At 40.0% G+C, this 23,678-nt stretch overlaps 1 protein-coding gene across 7 annotated transcripts; it reads right to left on the bottom strand.

The window, feature by feature from the left end:
• Positions 1–5,755: 5,755 nt before the first annotated feature.
• tfap4 (transcription factor AP-4) lies at positions 5,756–23,319 on the bottom strand. Of its 7 annotated transcripts, none has more exons than XM_022243884.2 (5): positions 22,867–23,319; positions 14,882–15,032; positions 14,101–14,307; positions 13,021–13,161; positions 5,756–12,588 (listed from the first exon to the last, which is right to left on the bottom strand). In XM_022243884.2, the coding sequence occupies exons 1-5, from the start codon at positions 22,950–22,952 to the stop codon at positions 12,142–12,144; spliced, it is 1,032 nt and encodes a 343-aa protein (XP_022099576.1). In that variant the 5' UTR covers positions 22,953–23,319; the 3' UTR covers positions 5,756–12,141. The 7 variants fall into 7 exon arrangements, with proteins under 7 accessions (XP_022099576.1, XP_086987904.1, XP_022099578.1 ...); XM_087131778.1 differs by lacking the exon at positions 22,867–23,319 and adding an exon at positions 22,682–22,707; XM_022243886.2 differs by lacking the exon at positions 22,867–23,319 and adding an exon at positions 20,960–21,167.
• Positions 23,320–23,678: the final 359 nt, after the last annotated feature.

Genomic DNA, 23,678 nt, shown 5'->3' with positions numbered 1-23,678 from the left:
TTAAAAGTAATCCGGCCTAGGATTTGCTTTGAAAAACAATAACTGCTGGATTTCCGCTAGAAGTCCATATCCTCTTGGGATTTTTAGGTGAGACATGGATTGTTTCCATGATGGGGCAAACGCATACCCATCAAAATCACTAATAATTTCTTTCCCATCCAAGTGATCTTAATCGGATTCCATGATAACGAAAGCCTGTGCGTCAAACGTTTATCCCTGCCTGTTAGCCGCGCGTACATCTTGTCTGCCTTCGGGCTTGAGCAGCTGTGGCAAAACTGGATTTGAATGCCTTCCCAAGGGTGCAGAACAACAAAGGCCATCTCAAATCTCAAAGTAGTGTTAATTAATGGCACGGTCTGGGGACTTTCGGGTTTACAGCAGACTTTGAAAGGCCTACGCATCTTTTTCCAATGTGCATTACTCGAAAATGCACCCATATAATCCATTTACCTTACCTTCAATCTTGTTTGCTATTTTGATAGTACTTCGTGTCCCTGTGTGATTTGATGCCGGCAGTTTCCATAATCATGACCAAAACCGTGACAGGCAGAGGTTTCAATTATATTTCAGGCCAAAAATTGCAATAATTAATTCATTTACTGTCGTTAATTTTGTTTTCTTTGATGATCACTGACAAACCCTTTCTCACATGCACAAAATGCTTCGAATGACAAAATTCGGGTTCACAAATTGAACATAGAAAATGTCATCGCATGAACCCCTTCCGTGAATGGAGCAACAAGGCTCAGCCATTATTTTTTGCCGGTATTTCGGCGTGGCATACCTCACTTTAATTTAATAACCCATGCCGCTCCGTCTGCGTGTCGTCTGAATTTGGAGTTGAATGTCATACACATGATAATACGAGGATTTTTCTCCATTTTGTTAAGGAGTATACTCATAACTAATGGATCATTATATTTGCTCAAACTGGAAAAAACCTCGTCTTCCAAATAGTGGCGTAATGGGGATACATTTTGTGTGGCACGAGGCGGGGACTCATCGGGAGAGACGGTGCTCAGAGGGTTTGGTCACAGTAAAAATACCGACCGTCGACAGACTTTGTCCTGTAACTTCTGGGGAGGGGAAGGGCACACAGGGGGCACAGGTCTCGAGCGGTGGTCCCATCCCCCCCCCCTTGTCACGCCACTGCTTCCAACCGGATAAACCACTGGGGAAAACGGCCATGAATAAAAGAAAAGGGTAGGCAATTACCAGTGAGAAAAATAAACAACCTTCATGAAGTCGCCCGAAACAATAAATTGACATGTTTATGTCACGGAGGGAGCACTGAATGCAAATGAACTTTGGCGTGTGCACAAGCTGTGTACAAATGGAGAACCAACGACAACTTAACAATGCAGTAGCAAACCGGTAACAGCCAACAGCGGATCGGCTTCATTCCCAGGAATTTTCATGACACCTGGCATTGTTGTCTTTTAATTCCTTCCATTTCCTCTTTCTTTTCCCCCAACTTTTTTCCGGATGGGGGTTTACCTCCATGCCCCCTGCAACATCCCTAGCTTATAGGATTCGCATAAGGTTCGTATGTTCCCCTTCTCCAGGCAGGCATTATTCTTGTCAGGTTTTACTTTTCATCCAGAGTTACGAAGTACTGAATTCTGAATTGGTTTGTCCTGGTAAATGGCGTGTTACTGCACTGTCTACATCGCCAGCGTACAGACAGCACGGAATAGATCGGCAGGGTCGCTCTTTTTATGTTAAAATAATTTTTGTTTTCTTGGCAGGTCATGAGAGAGGGCGCTCTTCAAGATACGCGGCAAATTCAAAACATTAAACACCCTCGGTAGCGGAGACGGAATTTTCAAAAGTTAATTAGTATTGGTTAAAATCACGCTTTGCCTAAAGGAAAAACTCCTGGAGAAGTGCAACTGCATATCTGCATATTTTCAAGTAAAACCAAACGGAAATATGAGTAACATTTGATATTTCTGTACGCTTGAAGGATACATTATTTATCAGCCCCTCTTATCATCACAAGAACACCTTCTTAACTTGCTAAAACAAACCTTTCACTTGTAAACTATTAGTATGTTCCTAAGAACAAAAACCCTTATAAAAGTAAAAATATTTAACCAAAATATATTATATTTAATCATCTTTGTTCAATATTCAACCAAAATACGTACAAAACAATAAAGATGCGACATATAACCCCGGTCCCGAGTGGACAATAAATAAAAAGTACTCACGGCAGAGTGAAGAGAAATGAAGCAGGTTTTAAAAATTAGAGGAGCACAAACAATCAACACATTTTAAAAAAATATATTCATTTAATTACAGCAGCATAATCCGTAAACATTTTTGGAATGGGTGGTGCCCAAATTAAACGAAGGGAAGAGCAAAATATATTCATATAGTTAAGCAAAAACTCAGTAGAAGCCTACAGTAGGATGGTAAGCTCTGCTAATATTTTAGCTTAATCGTGTTAACTGGGGAGTGTGGTCAAATCACACTTTCAATCAAGACTGATGTCAAAGTGGACACTCCACTTCAAACTAGGCTAGGTTATATCACTGTAGGACTAGAGTAGCCCGACGTTGTGATTTCTTCAAATTGGGACACACAATAAATTCAGTGTCAGTGAAAATAATGCAACCTTGAATGCACGGTTAATTATTAACTCGGCCAACGGTGTTAATGATGTTACACATACAATGAATTCGACAACTGCTTGATCAAACACAAATTAATTCTAGAACCACAGAGCCCTTTTCACAATTTCAATTTTAATTAGTTTACACCAGTCAGAATAGAAGATTTGGAAATCGCTTATAGCCCGATGTGAAGCCACGATTTTACAAGCCCCGTGCCTGCAGCCCCGCAGTCAACTTTTGAACTACCGATGAATGCTTGGGACATATCACTATATTACTGTGCGTCTGTGATTCAGATCTGTTGAAAGTGATCCCTAACTGTCTCGCTTTGTCCTAGACGAAAGTGTGGATTTATTTCCCTGTCAGTTGAGTCAGTATGAAAGCATTTGGTGTCAAGAGAAAGGGGAATTGTTCCTAGGAAATGACGCTGTTTGGTCACAGAAATTCTAAACACCGGTGGGTAAACAGCGACTTGTATGAAAAGCGATTCGGAAATATCACTCTTCTTGTATTTATCTTTCAAGTTAGGGCTAAGCGTAAGTGAATTTTCGACACTGCTTGACCATGCTGACTGTCACTTGCAGAAGTTCCCTTTGTAACTTATACACCAGGTCTGCAGATATACACTCACCTTCAGAACGTGGTAGTACACACAGTGCTTTTAAACTAAACGTTGGTGACACAGCCTGCGATTCTTGTAGTGCTAGGTCGTATATTTTCCTTGCGTTTCCTCAAGATTTACACTACTGTTCAGTCTCTACGTGTCAAGGACAGGCACAGTTTCCGGCGGCCTACAAGGCTGCAGCACTAAAATCCCCTTCTCTGGCACTGGTCATATGAACTGTGTTTCAACATACTAGTAGTGGTTTCAAGAAAGTGGCATTTCAACAAGACAAAGGGCTTGCCGCGTAATGCACTCGGTGAACATAATCGTTTGCAGAAAACTTTACATGTCGCTGAATGGCTGCTCGGTTTTCAGCAAAACCGTATCACTCACCTTATAAATAAATCAGTACGCACGCATCGAATTAAACCACAACTTTTGAAGAAAAAGAACGTGAGAAGAGTTTATTATTGTTTTCTCAACGAATGATTTTCATTCTGAAATAAACTTCAGGTACAAAAAAAAAACCCATCTTGAGTCATTTTTCCCTTTCTAAGGGTTGACTAACGACGCGGATAAATAAAATCTCTAAGTACAAAGAGGCACGTACAAACAGGTGATGCGCATTCTTCGTCAATCGATATTGTGCCTGAATAATAAACACATTCTTGTTACCCTTCTCATATATAGCGTTCTGTTCATGGCATCAGAGGGTAATAGTAGCTGTTTAGAATACAAAAATCGAGGCAAGTTCGAACTCGGTCCAATTAGGTTTTTTTCTTCAATTCAATCACAAGTGAATCTCATCAGTTTCACCCAATGCCTTTGATTCAACGTTACCAAAGTACTGACTAGGGACGATAAAATGTATAAAACATGTGTTTAAATCATCGTGATTGTTTTACACAAAAGCTAAGGACAGGGAGTGCTCCATCAAATTATAAGTTAAAATAAATGAATTTCAATCCCGACGGGGAACTTGTCGGAGGCGACATTTAATTTTCTTCTACATTCTGTACTACTTGCAATAAACTGAGAGGATTTTAGCTTAGGACTTTATTTTGGTTGGAAAACAAGCCAAACCAAACGAATTTCCTTGCTCTTTACAGCACTCAAAATATTAGTCGCTGATCGGGGAGGTTGCTACCCCCCCCCGACAGCTGACAAAATAATGCTGTTATACTGTTACAATGTGGGCCAAAATTATTGGATTCTCTTAAAAAGCTCTTAATCTAATTTTCCGCGGACATGCCTCCGGACCCTCCCCCGATAGGATGCACCACATCAGCCCCACTTTAAATCAACGCTTTATTTACCTGGAAGCTAGTTCCGCCCCAGAAACTCACGTGCATAAACCACCAGTTGAGGGACACCTGATTCTCTGAGGCTATGCTATGGCAAGAAGACGAATTTTGAAATTGCCAGGATTGAAGTGTCAGGCCACATTGAAACCAACAGAATCTCACTATAAACCAGATGTTGCCAGGGAAGCAGATATTATGGGCATATGTATAAGAATCAAAATAGAAATGTATAATTTAATGGAGAGTACACCGTCCTTGTATTTTAATAAAACATATAGTAATGCTATTGTTGAAACAGTGGCGCACCCACGATTTGTCGGGGGGGGGGCGCTCGGACCAGCATTTACCCCACCCCAAAGCAAAAAACTTATAATGCTCAAGCCCCCTCCCTCCCGTTGCGCCACAAGGGACAAAAATGTGCAGTTATAATCAGAGCTAGTAGTTTTCGTTTGCTTGAAACAAAAAAAAAACAAGAGGCGTGAAGACTAGCCTCCCCTCAAGATTGGCAATAAAACAATTTTCCCGTAGGAAAGAGTGCATAGTGTATCCCAGACTATTGCATAATAAAAAGAAATGTTGTGATCCGATGCAATTGCTATTAGGTCAGGCAACACTTCAGAAATTACAGAGATTATTTATTTCTATCTCCTTAAAACTGCTGAACTTATTTTGTGTCTTACTTTCTTTTGCCTACGAGTACATACACATCGGGTTACACTGGTTGTCTTGTATTTTAGATTTTCAAAAGTGAGGAGTCAGTTTCTGCTACAAAATTTCTCTTTTGAGGTCCAGCAATTTTTCAGCTTCTATGATTAAATGCGCATAATATATTTGAGGCAGGTCCTGTTTGGGAGATAATTTTTAAGAAGTATTTTGAACGAAAAATAATTGCAAATTCTGAAGATTCTGCATGATCGAGGCCCGGGTTCTTGAAGCGCGCCACCAGGAGTCAACTTCCAGGTTATAATTGCTGTCATTCCAGATTCACCTTGCCTAATACCCGATATAGCGACCTCTACGAACGAAGTAGCTCCCACAAAATTTTTGTGGCAGTAAATAACCTGGGTTCAAGACGCTGGTGATCAAGAATTATCGATACAGAGAGTATCTTTATTGATGACGACTTGGGCCAAGACTGTGCAGCAGAAATGACGACTTGGGCCAAGACTGTGCAGCAGAAATGAACATTCACATTTGGACGAAATAATGCAATCTCGACTACACCAAAATTAATATGGGGGATGAACAAATACCAAAATGGACATATTTTATTGCAGTGTCCAAATTTAGGACTTACAGGCTTTGAGATTCCGATTGAAAGTTGAATAAGAAGTTAATCGTATAATCTTGTGCTTCGAACATGTAAAGATTTTTGATTGGTTGGAAACATAAATCCCGTGTTACAAACCTGGGTACATTATTTGACATGTAGAAAAGCTGACAGTTTGCAGAGATATAACCTTTTTCTGACCGTGAACAAAAGTCTGATTGGCAACTGCAACGTTTTGTTTTTCAAGTTTTTCATGTACTGTAATAGTGTACCATGGTTTATCAACACACGTGGCAAGCAGGTATAAGTTGTAACGATGTCAACCTGGACATAACAAGATGATTATATTAAGGTTGCTGAGACAATCAAGATATGCTGAGAGAATATAGACTATTCGTATATGACATCTTTTGTGGATGGTCTATTTACAATATTAACACAATAATGGGGCATCATATGCCACAAATAAAAATACAAATCTTATTTCACCAAGACATAATGATACACCCACCGTACTGAGAGTTATCACAAAATACAGCTACTAGTGACTACATTTAACGAGCAATGAACAATATCACTGGACATCAAACCAAACAGTTACTAACTGCTCAATTTTTACAACTACATGTATGCATGAAATTTCAACAACCAATACTTCAAGACACATTCACAAAACGGCAGATATCAGTTTACAGTTTCCCACTTTGCAGCTCGAATTTGTGACATCATCTTTGCTTTGACCAGTGTCATCAAAATCACTAAGTGGTGGTACTTCAAAGGCGAATCAGACAAGCCAGAGGAGAGGCTGGTTGAAAACAGGTTGACAGCCTGTGACTTAACGCCCATTTTTTAGGGTGTCCCAATCATGATCACTCGTGTGTTTTCGATGCAACAACGGAACCTGCTGGTTCACAGCGTTTCCAGAGACCACAGTGACCAACGCATTTTGCAAAAATAAGGTGGTTGGGCTTCATACTTGTGATTGCATTTATATCACGTACAACTACTGCATGTAGATAACATTTCACCCTAGTTTGTGATTGGTTGAGTACATGCTCTCAATTTACAAAACATTCTATGAAAAAAGGTCAATTCAGTGATTTCACAGTGGTTACTAATTTTTCAGCACATGGCGAGGTAGAAATTTTTCTTTAAGCCTTGCGACAAAGTGAGTCCGTAAAATATAACTGTCCTCTTGTTGATTAGCTGGAGTGGACAAATCTTACACAGCTTCAGTTTACAAGTACAAGGATTTGCATTGTTTCACTCAATCCAGTTAGTTGACACCCTGCCCGTTTTTTATCACGAGAGGGCACCACCACACTGTTGCATTGACAACATTGCTACTGCATTGAAAATTGCTTGCCTTATTGTCTTACTCCCAGTGTTATTACTGGTTACAAAAACCCACTGTACGGAAAGCTTATCTGCATTGAATGTGCCATACAAGATGTCATGTCCCAACCAAAAGCCACGCAAAGTTAAGTTGGGTTTCCTTGGATTAATTTCAGCAAACCATGATATTCCCATTGCCTAGGACCTTTGCTTAAAAGGGAAAATACATTCAAAACCCATTGCTCGGATAGCATAAATAACACAAATTATATGACCAACAGGCTGCCAGTCAACGTCAAAACTGGTTCAGAGCTAATGATTACAAAAACCTCTCACAATGATACATAATTGCATAAAGAGGTTACATTGTACACACGTATGGAGTAACACAAAAAATATAGAACTTGAAGATATGAATAGGAAAAAAATCTGAGAATATATGTGCAGATATATAACTGCAAAGAAAGTAAAACTATAACCAAAAAAAAATTATTAATGCGCAAGAAATGGACTTAATCTTATCAGAAAAAAAACAAAAAAATGAACATACTTACAGTTTTAGTAATTATGTTAAAATATTTCCTTAATATTTGGTCAAATATGGTTTTTGGGAACATTAACAATGTACATTTCATATGCAATTTTTGGTTTAAATACAATCTATTACAATGGTTTTAAATTAGTGATTTTTCATTGGAGGACTGAGGTATAACTGGCAGCTGCTCATTTATAAATATGCAGATTTATATGCAAATCACATCCAAACACAAACAGCAAGCAACTAACCTTAACACTGTATTAACATCCTTTGTACATTTAACATGAATTCTTTTTTGCTCAAGTGTCGCAACATGCCACAGCAAGCATTGCACATTGGTCTAAAACACCTTAGACATCAACAAGTGTGGCAAATACAGCACTGCTAAATCTGGGTGTTCTGGTCAAATAAACTGCAAACTTTAGCAGCCAACCAAAGTATCACAAATCAAATGAGCAAAACTGCATCCGAAAAAGGCAGGTAATGGTCAATCAACATAATCAAAATGGACAAAACTCATTCGATTATGGAAAAAGCATGTTTGTTCACAAAAGGCATTTGACACAACCAGGCCAGCCCTGTTGAACCAAGATTTCAAACATCATGTCGCTCTGTATGTAATAAAGAAAGCTTCAGCATTTTGGGGGACGTACCATTCCAGTGGTGACTACAAAGCTGCGTCTTTACAAAGAGTTCATTAACATCCCCCACCCTGGTGCAATTTCCCCTTCATACATGAGCTTCAAACTTTCCGCAAACAAAATTATCACTAACTCATCGTCCAAGAGGAAACCTACAGATCTTAAAACATAACACTAAGCCCTAGAAACTACAGAGAGATGATGTCCTTAGTGCTTGCTCCACACTCGGAAACTTCCCAAAACATGTTTACATATTATTTAAAAACGAGTGCCCTTTTGGACGACAAAATGGGCAATGCTAGACTGTTAACACCAAAGTACAGCTTCAGGGATTACATCTAAATGGTAAACACTTAAAGCAGGCTTAGCAGGGTACAAAATTGGAAAGGAACATAGGCTTCAGTCTCACAGAACTTCAGAGTTTCCAGTGCTGAAATGCGGTTAAAATAATCCATCTTCTGGAGTTAGCCTTTGCCATTTCATGCTCTGGAATTATCAACCAAACCATGCCAAGTTGTGATGGTCTCCCATTTATTTCTTTTTCTTTTAATTTTTTTTTTCTTTTTCTGTGATAACGAACACTGAGAGTAGTACACAAAGGCACAGCTCAAGTGTTTGAGGACCAATAAACTATGTTCTAGACCATTTCATGGTAAAGTAAATAACAACTTTGTTCCAACAGGTTCAAGGGGAATAAATCAACATATGAATCAAATGATTATATGCGTACAGTCAAACAATTTAGTTACAATTTTTTTCTCTTCTGTATAAAAATACATGTCTGACAAATACTCTCCTTTTTTATGTTTGATTAAATCAATAAATATTTTAGGTTTTTCATGCTGGACTCATCGTCTCCATGGAGTTGTACCCATGCTAAATCTGCCAATACACTCTTCAACTACATCTCTACAAAGTATGTACATGGTTTACAAAAACCATGTGCCACTAAAGACAACATTGCAATGACACACAAAACATACAACAGCAAAATAAACTAAAATGTCACTCTTTCAGGCCACAAAAAGTATATATACATTTTTTTTTATCAAATCGCCTTTTGAAATTATACCTGATAATACCAATACTTGGTATTTTTCTGAGCATTTTCTATCTTCGTATTGTTATTCTTTTAAATATTTTGTCTCTTTTTTACGGGGAGGTACAATTTTCCCTCACTAAAGGAAATTTGAGGAAATGTTATCCTCTACAACGGGAAGGTGACTGCATTAGCAATCATGTCAGCTGGCACTCTTCCAGGACTCTGTGAAGCAACAAAACCACCAGGCATTTCACATGCATGCATTCCCCCCCAAGCAGGATTGAACTTTGACCCCTACCTAAACATCATTTGACAGACACGCCCAACGACAGCCAGGCTGCATGTTTTCCACCGATACTTCAGTGCCTAGCATGCATAAACAATGGGTGCTACACGCAGCTATTTATAGCGAATGTTATCCTTGTTAAAATTCTTTTACACAAGGTTGTGCCACATTAAAAGAAAACACCCTCTAAGGATTTCCTTCTTTGGGGATCTCAGAATATTGAAAACTGATCAAACTCTATTTCTCTCTTTTCTGCACATAGCTGTTGTAAAATTTTACAGAAAATTCTTTCTTGTTGCCTTGTTACGAGGGCCTCCGACATGATTTTGTCATGAGTGACATTACTTCCACTGACTGTCCATGAATACAGTGTGCAAACCTGTTTCAGACAGTTGCATGTGTACGTAGGCAATGCACTCAGGTTTAACATTCCACAACCTGCCCCCTGGAATTTGTGTAATTCAACAGTGTCAGGTTTGTCTGACCTCCTCCAACTTGGAAATGGTAGAGTTCCTTAAACACAGACTAACACAAGAGACAGAGAGCCTGACTGGTTTGGCACAATGCCAGCTCCAAAGCACATGATCACATGCTCTGGCAACACATGATGGAAGGCTGCACCCAGCAACGTACAGTGTCAGCTGATCCAGCCCAGGACTTGGAAACTGTTCAAGGTCATAAGGCTGACCGGTGAACAGACTTGTGATTGCATTTCCAGACCTTGAATTTCTGTGCTGTAGAGGGGAAAAGACTGTTTTGTCGGTCAAGGGCACATTCAGCAGCAACTGCAATGTCTGTGGGAACGCTGCATGTGGTTTATTGACTAAAAGCAGAGATGATTTCTGTGCATTTAAGTTTAGTTTGGATGACACAATATCCTGTGGCATTTGAGGTTTGTAGGAACAACACAGCCATTTCACAATAGTGCGCCACCAAGAGTTTGCAACATGTTGGCCAATCACAATGCACGAAATTTGTCGACCCAATGAGCGTCTGGAAAGGGTCGACAAATTTCGCATGTTATGATTGGCCAATACTTGCAAACTCTTGGTGGCGCACTACTGTGAATCGCCCGTATTCAAGCCAAATCTGCTATATGATAACTTTGTGTCGTTGGTTTTTAAACTTCTCACGACATTCACATCTTACACATGCAATCACCTTCAGAAATGCTCTTTTAGAATTTGAGTTTTCCTTGGACTCTCCCTGGTTGAAATATTTGAAATTGTGAAACTCTGTTGCCTTCCTTCTTCCCCTAGGGCAGTGACCCAGTCTACATCTAGTTTATGATTAATAAGCTGTCTAGACAGTCTGATGTGAATCAGCGTTAATAGACTTCACTTTGACCTGACACATACTGAACATTCTTACAATCACCTGATACTTTCTGTCTCGCTTAACGCAAACTTTGGACCGTGAGAGAGAGAGAGAGAGAAAAAAAAGGTAACAAAACCTGCAACAGGTTTTTCCCCTGATTCGTTCAACATGTGTTGGTTTATTGACATTAGAGCCTTGTGTTTGCCATTATGTGTCCAGCGAAAAGATCAAACCCACAGTCCTGTCTGTTTGTCCAAGCCCCGGTCTGCCGATGCAAATTGAGTCATATTTTTGCAGAGTTTTAGACTTTTTGACACGGCAAAAGAAATGCAGGCCAGCCAAACACTTGCACACTTTGGACCTAACAGGTTTTGACTTGTGCCCTGGGTGCTTTCCAGACACCTACTTCCACTATTGCTGCATCACCGTTGTATCACATCCGCAATCCCATCTTGGCATGACTTGGCTTCCAACTTTTTTGTAACTTGTACTGACACCGTGCCAAACGGTATCCTCATGTCCCTGTGCCCCCTCCCTCCCTTGCCAGACAGGTACCAGACGGAGTTGTGACTAAGTCAAATCATCCTTCCTAGTATGAACATTCTTATTTGTGACTCACTTTGGGATCTGGTCCAGGAACGAGGTCAATAAGTGACTGCAGAGGCAGCATATTTATGAATCAAGTATCTGTGTGGATGCAAAGACTGAACTTATCAAGCTAGCACATATTCTGCTTGTGAAACAACCAAAATGCTAGCCGATCAACACCCTCACATGCGCAGAAGAACCGATCAGAAACCTTGAAATGTACCAGCTACCATCACTGCCAATATGATTCAACACATTATTTGGTCAGATTGAAGTTCAAAATGGCATGAGGAGATAAAGTTATACTCAGCAACAAGACAATGACCAAAGCACGTCACTGACAAGACAAATTCACAAACAAGCACATACGCGTGTATCATCAGCAATATCACCCAGGGGTAAACTACAGAAAAATCACTTTACATACCTACATGTTCTCTACTTTGAATCTACAAAATGAGCCTTAACTAGACAGTATGTATCAATAAATATCAACTACAGTATACAGTAACATTGGAGACTAAGTTGACTAGCATGCTATTTAAGCTGTTAGTATATGGGCTAATGTTACGAATAAATATCAATGCACAAACGACTCTCATGAAACGATGATGCTCGGACGTGTCTTGAGCCTGTCAATTGGGTGGAGAAGTTCAACAGTTACTCTGTTACTGACGTTGCGGATGGTCTCCGAATCAGTCACGATTACCGAGCGCTCACTGTGCTCTTTCCGATACACATCTTCGTCGCCACTTAGCGTCTCTTCGTCTTCCCTCACCTTCCGGGCCTCGTCCTCCGGGGTGGGCGTGTGGCTGGGTGTCTGCTGGGGCGTGTTGCCTGGAGTGGTCTTCTCACCTTCCAGGTGCCGGATGGCCTGCACGATGGTCTCCAGGTTTTGCCGCGACGTGGTCAGCGTGGTAGCGGGGCTGATGATGTGGGTCTGTGGAGGGGGGATCTGGTACTGCATGATGACCGGACGTGGTGCAGGTGGTGCCTGCTCCAGGATCTTCCTTTCTTCATAGGCCCTCTGCTCTTGGAGTTTAATCTGCAGTAGGTGAACGCCATTAAAAAATAAAAAAAATAAAGATCTCTTCCACAATACAAATGAAGAACAGGAAAAAACCATTATGGAACCCGAGGGGAAAGTTTGTGAAAGGGCAGAAATCTTTGTTCTGAACAATGAACTCTTACACATCAGAACTTCATCTGGAACGAAGATATATGCAGTTTTAGCCTAAGTGAAATCCTTATTGGCACAAAAATCCTGGTAAATTCTCAAGAAACAAGTGGACACTCCCAATCTTACACTAACTTGTGAACTAGTAAAATTGTTAATGTTCATGATTCCTTCAGTGCTTTAACATGCAACTTTACACTCACAACACATGTTGTGTCATGCATTAAGTGCAATGGCAGTTTCAAATCCGTTTCCGGCAACTGAGATGAAAGTTTACCAAAGAGAAATGGAGCTTTTTACCTGCTGGGCCAACTCCTTGAGTTTCTCTGGGTACAGCTGCGACTCCAGGGACCTGTTCTGTTCCTCCAAAAGCATGCGATACCGCCTCTCTCTGTCCAGCTGGCAACGTAGATCAACCAGCTCTCGTTTCAATTCGTCAATCTGGAAGAAATTGGATCGCAAGGATTTTTAATCATAACTGGAGCACCCCAAGCTTTCCATTTCACACAATCCATTCAACTGTCAGGATACATGTGCACTGTCTGACCAGAACTCAAATACAAAATGCGAGTGCATTTTGAATCTAAGATTTGTGCGACACATTAGGAACGTGACTACATTCCAGTAACTGTCAGACTTGGGCTGAGCTAACGTAAAGATAATCTCAAGTTATGGGGTGCTCTGTTGCCAACTAACGTGCAGGTATGTGTGTCTCCTTACTGACACGAATGGCATGTTAAAGTAAAAAAAGGGGAGGGGGATAGGCCTCCAACAAATCTAATATTAATAACCTCTTTCCCAGCTTTTAAGATACCTTGTGGGCAAAGTATTTTTGTTATTAACTTTGACAAGGATTCACGTCCGATGTGATTATTGAGCTGTATCCTGACTGGCATTGTTTCACCTTACTATCTTTTTGGCACACTTCTGATTACTTCTGGAACATTAAATGTTCTCCAAGCCATGAACAGCAAACCAATCAAAAAGTTTCTACTGTAAGTAGCTCATGATTGAATTCCAACGTGTTTTGGCAGTGTAATACAGGGTTTTGCTGGTTGCTGATTTAATTTGATAAGTATGATTTGCCAAACGCTATCCCAGAGCTTGTGAGAATAATTCACTGGCTTGCCTGGATGGGACTCAAACCTTTCACCTCTTGCTCATTAGTGCAGCTGTTTTGGCTACTCAAACACAGAATCAGACCAGGTCACCTGGCCAATTCAACTCCAACATGGTATTGGCCACTGTAGTCAATGGCAGTTGGAGAGGTTGTAGGGTTTGAAAGTCGTCACAAACCCTAATGTCCAGACATGCTAAATCATCAACGTGAAGCACTGTGTCTACGAGCCACTGCAATCGCCACTCGGGTGAAATTCTTACATTTGTGTCTTCAAAGTTCTCAGGACTGCCAATGCCCTCATCCGTCATGCTGTCTTGGCGCTTCCGCCGCTTGGGTGAGGGTGAGTCCGGGTCCTCCCGCTCATACTTGCGCATGATGCGCTTGAAGTGTATCACCTGGTTGAGCAGCTGGGTCTTCTCTTGCTCCAGGCGGTAGATGAAATCTGATGTCTGCTGCAAAATGGCTGCCTGGAATGGACAAAAGGAAACACATCAAAGAAAACTGATAACGCGGGAAAAAAGAATTGCTTTTTTTTTAAGCACATGCTCCAAATACAAGTAGGTACAGGAAATCTAATTCCAGCATGCAAAAGGAAAAGGGACACTTTGTCTTTCCAGTTGATTAGAAGAGAATCACAATAGACACATGCAAATGAAGGTTTATTATTCTTTGACTTAACATTTTGGGCTGCAAGAGCTATTCCGAATACTTTCAAGGACAAAAAGTGAAATGGATTTGACACAATAACATGGAGACTCAACCATGACCTTATATGTAATTTTTGTCATTCTGTGATCATTTCACCGCGTGTGCACACTTCACATGACTGCTTCATATAGTTCTCTGTACTCTGATGTTACGTGACAGCTGTTAAAATGGGTTACAACATGTAAATGTTCCAAACTTCTGGGTTTTAAAGAAGAGGGCACATCCATTTCAGATTAATGCCTTAGTTAAGGAGGACTTGCGTTAGAAAACTATCGTCTTCGGCAGCGATTAGAATAAAAGTTAACTAATTCCATTCCAATTTCTACTCCAGACCTTGCTAAGTTTTTCACCATCGTGGTTTGGCAGGAGTGTGCGAAGTGACTGGAAGCCAGAGTTAATACTCTGCATGCGGCGTCTCTCGTTGCTGTTGGCAATTTCCCGCCGGATACGTTTCTCCTGCTCCTTCTGACTGTTTGGAGAACACCTGCCAAACACAAACAGACAATTCAACAGCTGAGCATATGAAACTGATGACCATGTTCCAACAAAGTGGTAAAAACAATACATGTACATAACCCTGATTTATGCTGACTTGTACCCTAGAGTGGCGCACTGAGCTCGTTACACAAGCACAGTGAGAAATTCGAGCGATATGTCATCTAAGTTTTTCTAAATTGTGCCAGTTGCTAAGCTGTGCACTTGACTATGCCTTGACATTGCTTGATACCTGGCAGGCCTTGTTCTCAATGCTTGCTGCGCACACAGAATGAACATATGTACATGCGGGTGTAGCACCTTATCATGAGAGCTATTTAAATGGCTGTCCCCTGTGCCACAGGTTCCAAGGCCATTGACATGCTAACAAGATCTATATTGCTTCCAGACAAAAACAGAAAGACTGACTGTTGTCAGCAAGTCTTGCCTTTGTTGCCAGTGTTACTGTTTTGGCTACATACACAAAAGAAAAAAAGTAAAATGAAGTCCTTTCCCCCAAAAAGAAATAAAAATGTGTCGCACCACAGCAATTTTACAGTTAACCAATGAGCAGAAACTAGACACTTTTCTTGGGCCTGATGCGGACTATTTAAATGCCCTAGCTTTACATTCATTCCTAGTTTAAGCTCAGATAAGGCAATCCCTCTGCATGTTTACCTACATGCAGCTCACACGCCCACGCACCCAATTAAACCTGTACACTGGAAAATTTCTCACAGGGAATGACAATACACATCTCCACCACAACATAACCTTCGTGACCCAGCCCAGCTGGGCTTCAGTTATCTCTGTGTAGGTAAACTACACGCTATCAACCGCTGAGTGGCCTACTTCCGCTTTGATTTTATTTCTGATACCAAATTGCACTACAGGTAAATAATCTTCTTTAAATATGGAGTCTGACTCCCAGGATTTGTAACACATGACACCAAGTTGTAGAATTTACTATTTTTTTCTATTTTTTTTTAAACTTTCAAATTAACCCTTTTCTCAACTTACCTGGCAGGAATTTTTCTTAGCCTACTGCCCCTTTTTTTAAAAATCAAAACTAACTATTTGACTGGCTCTGTTCAACTTCATTATTTCAACCGTTTCTGTGGAGTCTTGATTTCCATCTCTTCATGTTATAATGAATATCGATACTGAACTATTCCAACTTCTTATTTCTTTAAAACAGATTTAATTCAGAAAGGTGCCCTACCTGAATATAATGTACATGTATTCAGTTACACTGTTTTTACCAAACACCTCTACTTGAAGTTGCATGTATTTGTGTGGAGCATGCACCAACAAAATAAAATGAGCAATTGCCCAAGAATTTCAAGCAGCTGATTAGTGGCAATTCACCATTTGCGGTTGTCAGCTCCTTCAACTGATCAGCCAGGCCACAAAAACCGCCAAGGGGGTTTTACCTCAAATCCGTCTGTCCTATCAATTAAGCAGTGACTTCCTCACCATGAGATGCTCTCCATTGGGCTCAATCCCAGTTTCCTCTATTGTTCCCACAACCCATTATTTCATAACCACACATCATTCAGCTAAGCCTGCTGCATCTTTTCCGGAAGCCACCACGTGTCTAAAGAGGGTACTCTCGCCTTCAGATGAAAATCAATACTCACTTCTTGCACCTGCCTCCTCCTGTTTTTGCGCGAGCACTGCTTTGTCTAGTTACTACCCTCATTTTGGCTGTTTTTAGACAATACATTCTGCCCGAAGCTACCACATACACAAATAATTTTAATCAATTTCAGCTATAACATATTTGAACAATAACATCTATTTTTCAAAAATGTGAATAAGTTTTGAGTTTCAGACAGATTATTTAATTTCGAAATCTGATAACCTGACCCAATCGTACGTAATAATGAAAGGATAAATAGCAAGTTTATTTCATATGTACATTCTAATGATTTCAGGATTTATTGCAAGATGTAGGCCCCCATGTAAATTCACATCTGCATACAATGAAAATGTTTTTAAAAGCCTGTGAAGAATAAGCCTTGCATGTTAATGAGTTAAAAATTTTATTCATGAAAATGGACAGCAAAATAAACCTCTTTCGCCCTCATTTTGTCTACATCAATCAAACCACATGACAGGTGGTGAAATGTGGATAGTGCCAGGCATGAGATCCAAAGCCCACTTGGCCAGCCACCCTTAATTGCTCAAGATGACATAGGTACATACATGTACATGTATGTTAGTGCTGCAGGGTATTTGCAGGCATCCAAAGAAGGCCTACCACGGCCTGCTGGTTATGAATCATGTGGCATTTTATATCATCGCTTCATTCTATCACTAGTATCAGTGTGCTCTCTGATTAAAACCTGAAAGGTCACTGGATGCTGTAATGGCAAAGCCGTTTCATTTTTCGGGGAGGGAGGTTAGAAACTTGAGACGTGCAGAATTTTGGAAGGGTTAATTCATTTTTTTTTTCCAATTCACATTTTGTTGCTAAAAAGTCAACTTAATATGTAAATGTGAAGTGCAACACTTATGTACACCATGCCCAAATGTACATTAAGTACCAGCACATTTGACTGCACTTATAAAATGTTTGGAGATGGTGGGCAGAAAACATATAAATACCATCAAAACTAGTAAGAACAATAATAAATGGATATTCAGCTTAATGAATACTTGTTTTTTAAACTGCAATTTTGCGTCATTGTTCATAATTTACATGTACAGTACAAGGAAGAACCATCAGCTGAGTTTAGTCAACTCCTCACCCACTCCTGTGTACATGTATGCTAGACCCCCTAACACCTGCTTCCAACTCAACTACATGTAATTACTAATTCATCAGGCCATACCACTTTGTGAAAAGGGGTGGCAAAGAGACAAGGTAATGCCATAACTATTTCTGCACAAGACAGCTGTTTTTTTTCACAATCTATCTCCAAGAAGGAGTTAATCTTCTCTCTTCTGCATAAATTAGTGAAAAGACAAACAATTTGTATTTTCCGAAGCGACTCTCTTCACTCAACAGATGAGTGGAACCAAAAATTCCTAAATGCAAACATTCAAAATGAAAACCAAGATGGTGAGTACATGCCAAGTAAAACTTGTACATGTACTAGTTGATTTTTAAAGGTGACTCAAATATGACAAATGAGCTCAGTATGAAAATACTGAAATAACTGCATGTAGAAAAATGACACGATCAATTAAAGAATACTTCAAAATAAACGCTTTCGCACAACAGAGATAAACCTGGTATGGGGGGGGGGGGAATTTACACTCATATACACACGTGATTCCTCGCCTGAGTTTCACTTTTGATACTCCAACCATTAAATTTTTGAAGCCTACGACAGGAGTTGGAGGAAGTATAAGTTCCCGTTCAAAAAGCAAATCCCTATAGCATGAAACCTGGGACAAGCCTTGCAAGCGGAAAACAACGGTGCAGCATATCCCATGGGTCATGCGTGAACAACGCGTTTCCTGAAACAGCAAACTGAAAGTACACTGGCACCTGCAGGAGCTAACATAATTGCTGTACATAAAACATATTCCAACCATTTTTGTGTACCTCATTTGCTAAAACAAAAGTGACACGTTATGGGCCAAATTACATACATGTACGGTTGGAAATCTCGGTCATCAAAAGTAAAATAATGATAGTGTATCGCTGCGACAGAGTACTCCAAACAAGGTGTGTGCATTCTGAGCAAGTGAAAAAAATTCACTTGACACATAAAAACTCAGACCAGTTTAATGACTGATGTCTAAATGTCCAGATTCATATTGGATTCAAAATCACCGTCTTCCAGTAAATGTTCACAGCAGTATACTAGGTAATTCTGGAGAATTCTGAATGTAGTGAATTTCTTAAAGGAGTGCAAAAATCTTTGGGAGATTTCTGGAAACTGACTGGAAACTTTCAATTTGAATGTGAATTTTCATTAAGATAAAAAGTTTGGTTGATCTTGGATGAGAAAAAATTTCACGATATAAGACTGATTGCTTTACACTTTGTTTCAAAGACGAATTGTAATGAATGTGAAAAAAGAAAGAAAGATGCATTTGCTCTCAATTTCTACTTGAAACTTTGACAGAAAATAATAGATCCCAAGACCCTTGTAAGCTGCAAATTGCCTGGCTTATAAGTACCATATATTCTGCCACTTAAGCCATGTAAAATCGGTGACATCTAAAAACATGCCAAATTCTCTTCTGCTTTAACAAGCATCAAACTTTTTTTTAGGGAAAACTGAAAGAGATTTCACAAATTCCCGAAATTCCTGACTCTTTGAAAATCCCTGAAACTTCTCATCAACAGTTTCACCAATGTCCATCCTTTAAAACCTTCCACAAGGGCAACCAACCTAATAAGCCATGTTGAAATTGACTATCCTCCTGCAAGTTTTGGATTCCTCACAACCAACTGCAAATTTTAACCTGCTGTCCAAAATTTTCAAATGCATTAAAAAATGGACAGCTTTGACATCTAAAAAAAAACCTCCATAAAACAAACGACTCCAAAATTAAAACAGTGTTGCATATCTTATATAATAAACATGTACATGTAACAAGCAAAACACACATTATCTTGCACAGCAGGTTTTAGGTGGATATGATTTAGATGAAACAACTTGCAATTTATCATTACATTTCGACATATACCAACATTGTATGTAACGAACAGCCGGGCAAATGATTGTGGCTAAATAAAAAACCCCTCTAGGACTGAACCATTGGAATCGTCCACACAGCAGTGACTTGGCACGGTGCCAGACTTGGCTGAGTGCCAACGGCTTTGTTGTTGGATGTAACATGTCTTAAGCATGTAGACTACACCATGCAAGAAAAGTACACTGTATTGTGTCTGGGTAATCTGGGTGTTCTTTAAATCTCTTTTTATGGGCTTTTTATGGTAACAGCTGATTTCAGATTTTTTTTTTCTCAAATGCATACCACCTACTGCCACCCAAAAATAGTTACAAAAATATCAGGGCTGGAGATCTCACGCAGTAATTTTTGGCATGTAACAGGAATGAAAATCAACATATATTTTGTGTGAAATGTGGCTTTAATTAATTAACACTTTGATTTCTTGAATAAAAAAACTGTTACATTCAAGTCTATTGTCATCCCTTGAAGCCACTGATGAAAATCTGATTTAAAAAGTCTGATTATGCCTTTATAATCTCATTAACCCTGGGCCCATGTGTGCAAATTTTATTGTGCATGAGTAAACAGAGGCTAATTTGTTGCAATATCTAACGCTTTCCTTTTGTACATTGGGAAAAAAAGGTGCAAGATAATGAAAATTTTGGGTAAGTTCTGTCAACATCCAAATTGTGATGCTTGAAAGTTGAAGACTACCTGCACGTGTTGTACAACTTGGATGCCAAGCCTGCTACCCTTGTTTTTTGTATAGCTATTCCAGTGTATTGGAAAACCCACTGGGTAGTAGTCATAAAATCTTTGACCCCTAAATGTTACTGCAAGATTTGCACTGTCATGGAGGGTAATTTTTGATTTCCCAATAGAGGAAATTTGTCTTTGAAGACGGCTTAGCTCCCCGACGAGGCTTCCGCAGTATGTATGTGTCATCAATGTCACTTGTCGGTCCTGTGTCATCAGGCTCATTTTTATGCTATTTCCACAAAGAATAATTAGTATTTTGAGATAAGTTCGCATAAATCCCTTTTGCATAAATTAGGTAATATTTGTTTTCAGCTCACAGACACACAAAAAAATCCATTGACAAAAGCATGTGTCACAACCAAGATAAAACTAAAGGAAAAAATTACAAAAACAAATGTGAGTAAAAAACCCTATTACATGTAGTTGTTATAGACATAATAAATCTTGAAACGAATGATTTTTATATCAACACAAAAAATGTGATTACAAACACTGCATATGTCACAACTGACTTGAATAACCGTGATAACACAAAGGTACCTGGTAATTTCGTTTCTCGCATGGTCAGTCGGGCAGACAACTAAAACACGCCGTGGCCCCCTAAAAATTCAACACTCAGCTGACTATGAAATGTGATCGGGTGATGTCGCACCTCGTGCCATGCCTAGCCCTAACGCGAAACGCAGGGAATCGGACAGACGGACTACAGCCAGCCACACGTGCCATATGTTAGAAAACTGCCAGACCCAGACGAGACGTCGACAAGCCCCGTCTGGCTCGCTCCACTCTCTCTGTAGGTAGGTAGGAATGTGCTCACCCCGCGGCCCGATGCTTAACATCTCCACATGAAATTCACAACACTTTTCAAAGCACCCCCGCCAGTGTGTGAATAGAATGGATTGGATCCTAGGTTCTTTCCCCTTAACATTTATCCCATAAAAAGGCTTTATCCTGTAATTAATAGATGTCGATGCTTTTACATAATTTACAAAAGCAGGTTAAGTCGTCTGAAATGGGTTAAATTACGGTAAATTTGTCCCCTTTAGTAGTAATACTGAATTTGGGACAAAAGTTAGACACAGCTCTTTTAAATGACTTGCACGAACATTAATTCATTACCAAAAGGCTTCTTTTCCTAAAACATCTTTTCATCTGAACATTTCTTTTAAGAAAAATTACCAGTTCAATTTTCATGGGTTGTCTCAAATTACGAAAGGTGCGCGCAGAGATGCAGAAAAGCCCGTACTGGTCCGTTACTCTCTGTTCCTTACTCTAATCATGATCTAGTCAAATAAAAGACATCATTTAGATAAAAGTGAACCCCCTTTATTTTCTTTAAGTCGTGAAAGGGTATCACCTCTTACACATGCCCTAGGCAACGCCATGGATTTACGGATACAAAATATGTAGGTCAAACCAGAGAAGCAAAAAAGCGCATCCACTCATGCCGGCCAAGTCATGGATGGCTGGTTCCACATGCCCAACAACAGATTCAGCATCAGCTGACCGGACATAAATTCGTTGAATATAACGGTACACCTTGCGACATCTCCAGGCCACTATCCAGGCCCACATTTGCATATCACACACCCACGCATTACTTAGCGACAGCCGGCTAAACACTGCATCCTGCCCGTTTGCCCTACGTGCAGTGCGGTGTGTGTGTGACACGCACGTGCGGCAAACCACACGATTTACATGTACATTGACCATTCGAAACAAAACAACGCTCACAACGACCATAGAAAAAGGACACCATGACCACTTTGTCGTTCAGTTTCCACAACATTTTGATATATGAGAAGCTTAGGGAAATGCCCATATGGATCGTGGAAAAATTGCTCGAAAACTTGACAGTGGAAATATAATTTAATAGCTTTCAACAATATGCAGGTTGTGTAGGCGGTGCAGCTACAAGGCGTGGCACTGCACCGGCCACGACACAACAGCGTTTCGGATCTCGAGAGAACCCTTCAAACTCGAACACTTCAAACAAGACAAACTGTCCACATCACCTTGAATACAGACCACAGAACAACACCAACATTGGTCAAACACCCATACATGCAATCGATCAGCTTGTATGGAAATATTTCCCACACAAGAAAGAATTTCGAAGTCGACATTTACCAACCGGTTGGGCTAAACGCACAAGTGAGATGGCATGAGCATCGTAACCTTTACGCGTACCCACAGCTGAGCACGTGGAAGGCCCCCAAATACTCTTTGTAAATGTGACCGCAAGTCTTCATATTTACTCACAGAATTTTCATCCCTTTCCTTATAAAGACTTTTACATTTGATAACAAATTGAAATAAATTCTAAATGGGACATTTTACGGAGTCTTTACTTCTCTTCACAAACGTAAATAGTCAATCACGTGGCGGATAGAAATACTATTTTCGACAAAAGACAACACGGGGTTTAAATTGTTACGTAGGCCTACCTTCCAACTGTCGTCACAATCGGGTTCGGCAAAACATCGCTCCTATCCGCATATGCTTTCTCCATCTTGCGCATGTAATAAGCCATAGTTTCCTGAAATCGGGGTCGTTTTCCAGGCCAAATTGGTGCAAAAGTAGCAAGGTAAAATCCACACTGTTATTATTTTGTCTCAGCTGAACCGGCGTGGTTAGGGGTATGTGTGGTCATTATCCGTATCGTGGCGGCGCGGGAAACAGCTGGTCACACAGTCAGCTGCTACACTCTCAAGGTTACGATATATCCTAGCGCTGAGGAACTATTTAAGATCTTAATCTGTCCAACTATAAAAAAATTTACAGGTTTTGGTTCATATATCTCACACAGACATAATCTACATCAAGGGGTAACATTATGGCGAGAGACAAAAAAATGATAAATTTACAAAGCGAATTTGCAGAGTACTATAGCGTTTGTGGCGGATGAGACAAGAGTAATTGGACTATAATCAGCTGACAGTTGGCATGGCGCGGCTAGCCCGGGCAGCTAGTAGTGTCAACAGCTGCGAGAAATTCCACAATCATACGTTAAAAGAACCTGATGTAAATACTGAAATATGATGTTGAAAAACAAAATACAAAGTCAAATAACAATAACAAAAATAAATAAAAGGCAACAAAATATAAATTTAATTTGCAAAGGTGGTGCTACTTTGAATAGTTTTCCATGTACTTTTTATATACGAGCAAGTAAATGTCAATATTTTTAAATTCTCCCTACAGATAAGAATGTTCGACTTCAATGAATGGTATGTACGATTGTCCAATCAGAGTTCGG

The sequence above is a fragment of the Acanthaster planci genome, linkage group LG02 (assembly GCF_054643075.1).
Source record: "Acanthaster planci isolate LZ-2023a linkage group LG02, COTS_SCS, whole genome shotgun sequence".
NCBI lineage: Eukaryota > Metazoa > Echinodermata > Asteroidea > Valvatida > Acanthasteridae > Acanthaster > Acanthaster planci.
This window is presented reverse-complemented; position numbering and strand designations above follow the sequence as displayed.

What these genes read in the sequence shown, in the direction of transcription:
- tfap4 (XM_022243884.2), bottom strand. Translation starts at nt 22,952, where the DNA reads ATGGCTTATTACATGCGCAAGATGGAGAAAGCATATGCGGATAGGAGC. An exon ending in ATTGTGACGACAGTTGGAAG is followed by an intron (nt 15,033 to 22,866) that starts GTAGGCCTACGT and finishes TGTGTTTGGCAG; the next exon opens with GTGTTCTCCAAACAGTCAGA. An exon ending in AGAACTTTGAAGACACAAAT is followed by an intron (nt 13,162 to 14,100) that starts GTAAGAATTTCA and finishes AATTTCTTCCAG; the next exon opens with ATTGACGAATTGAAACGAGA.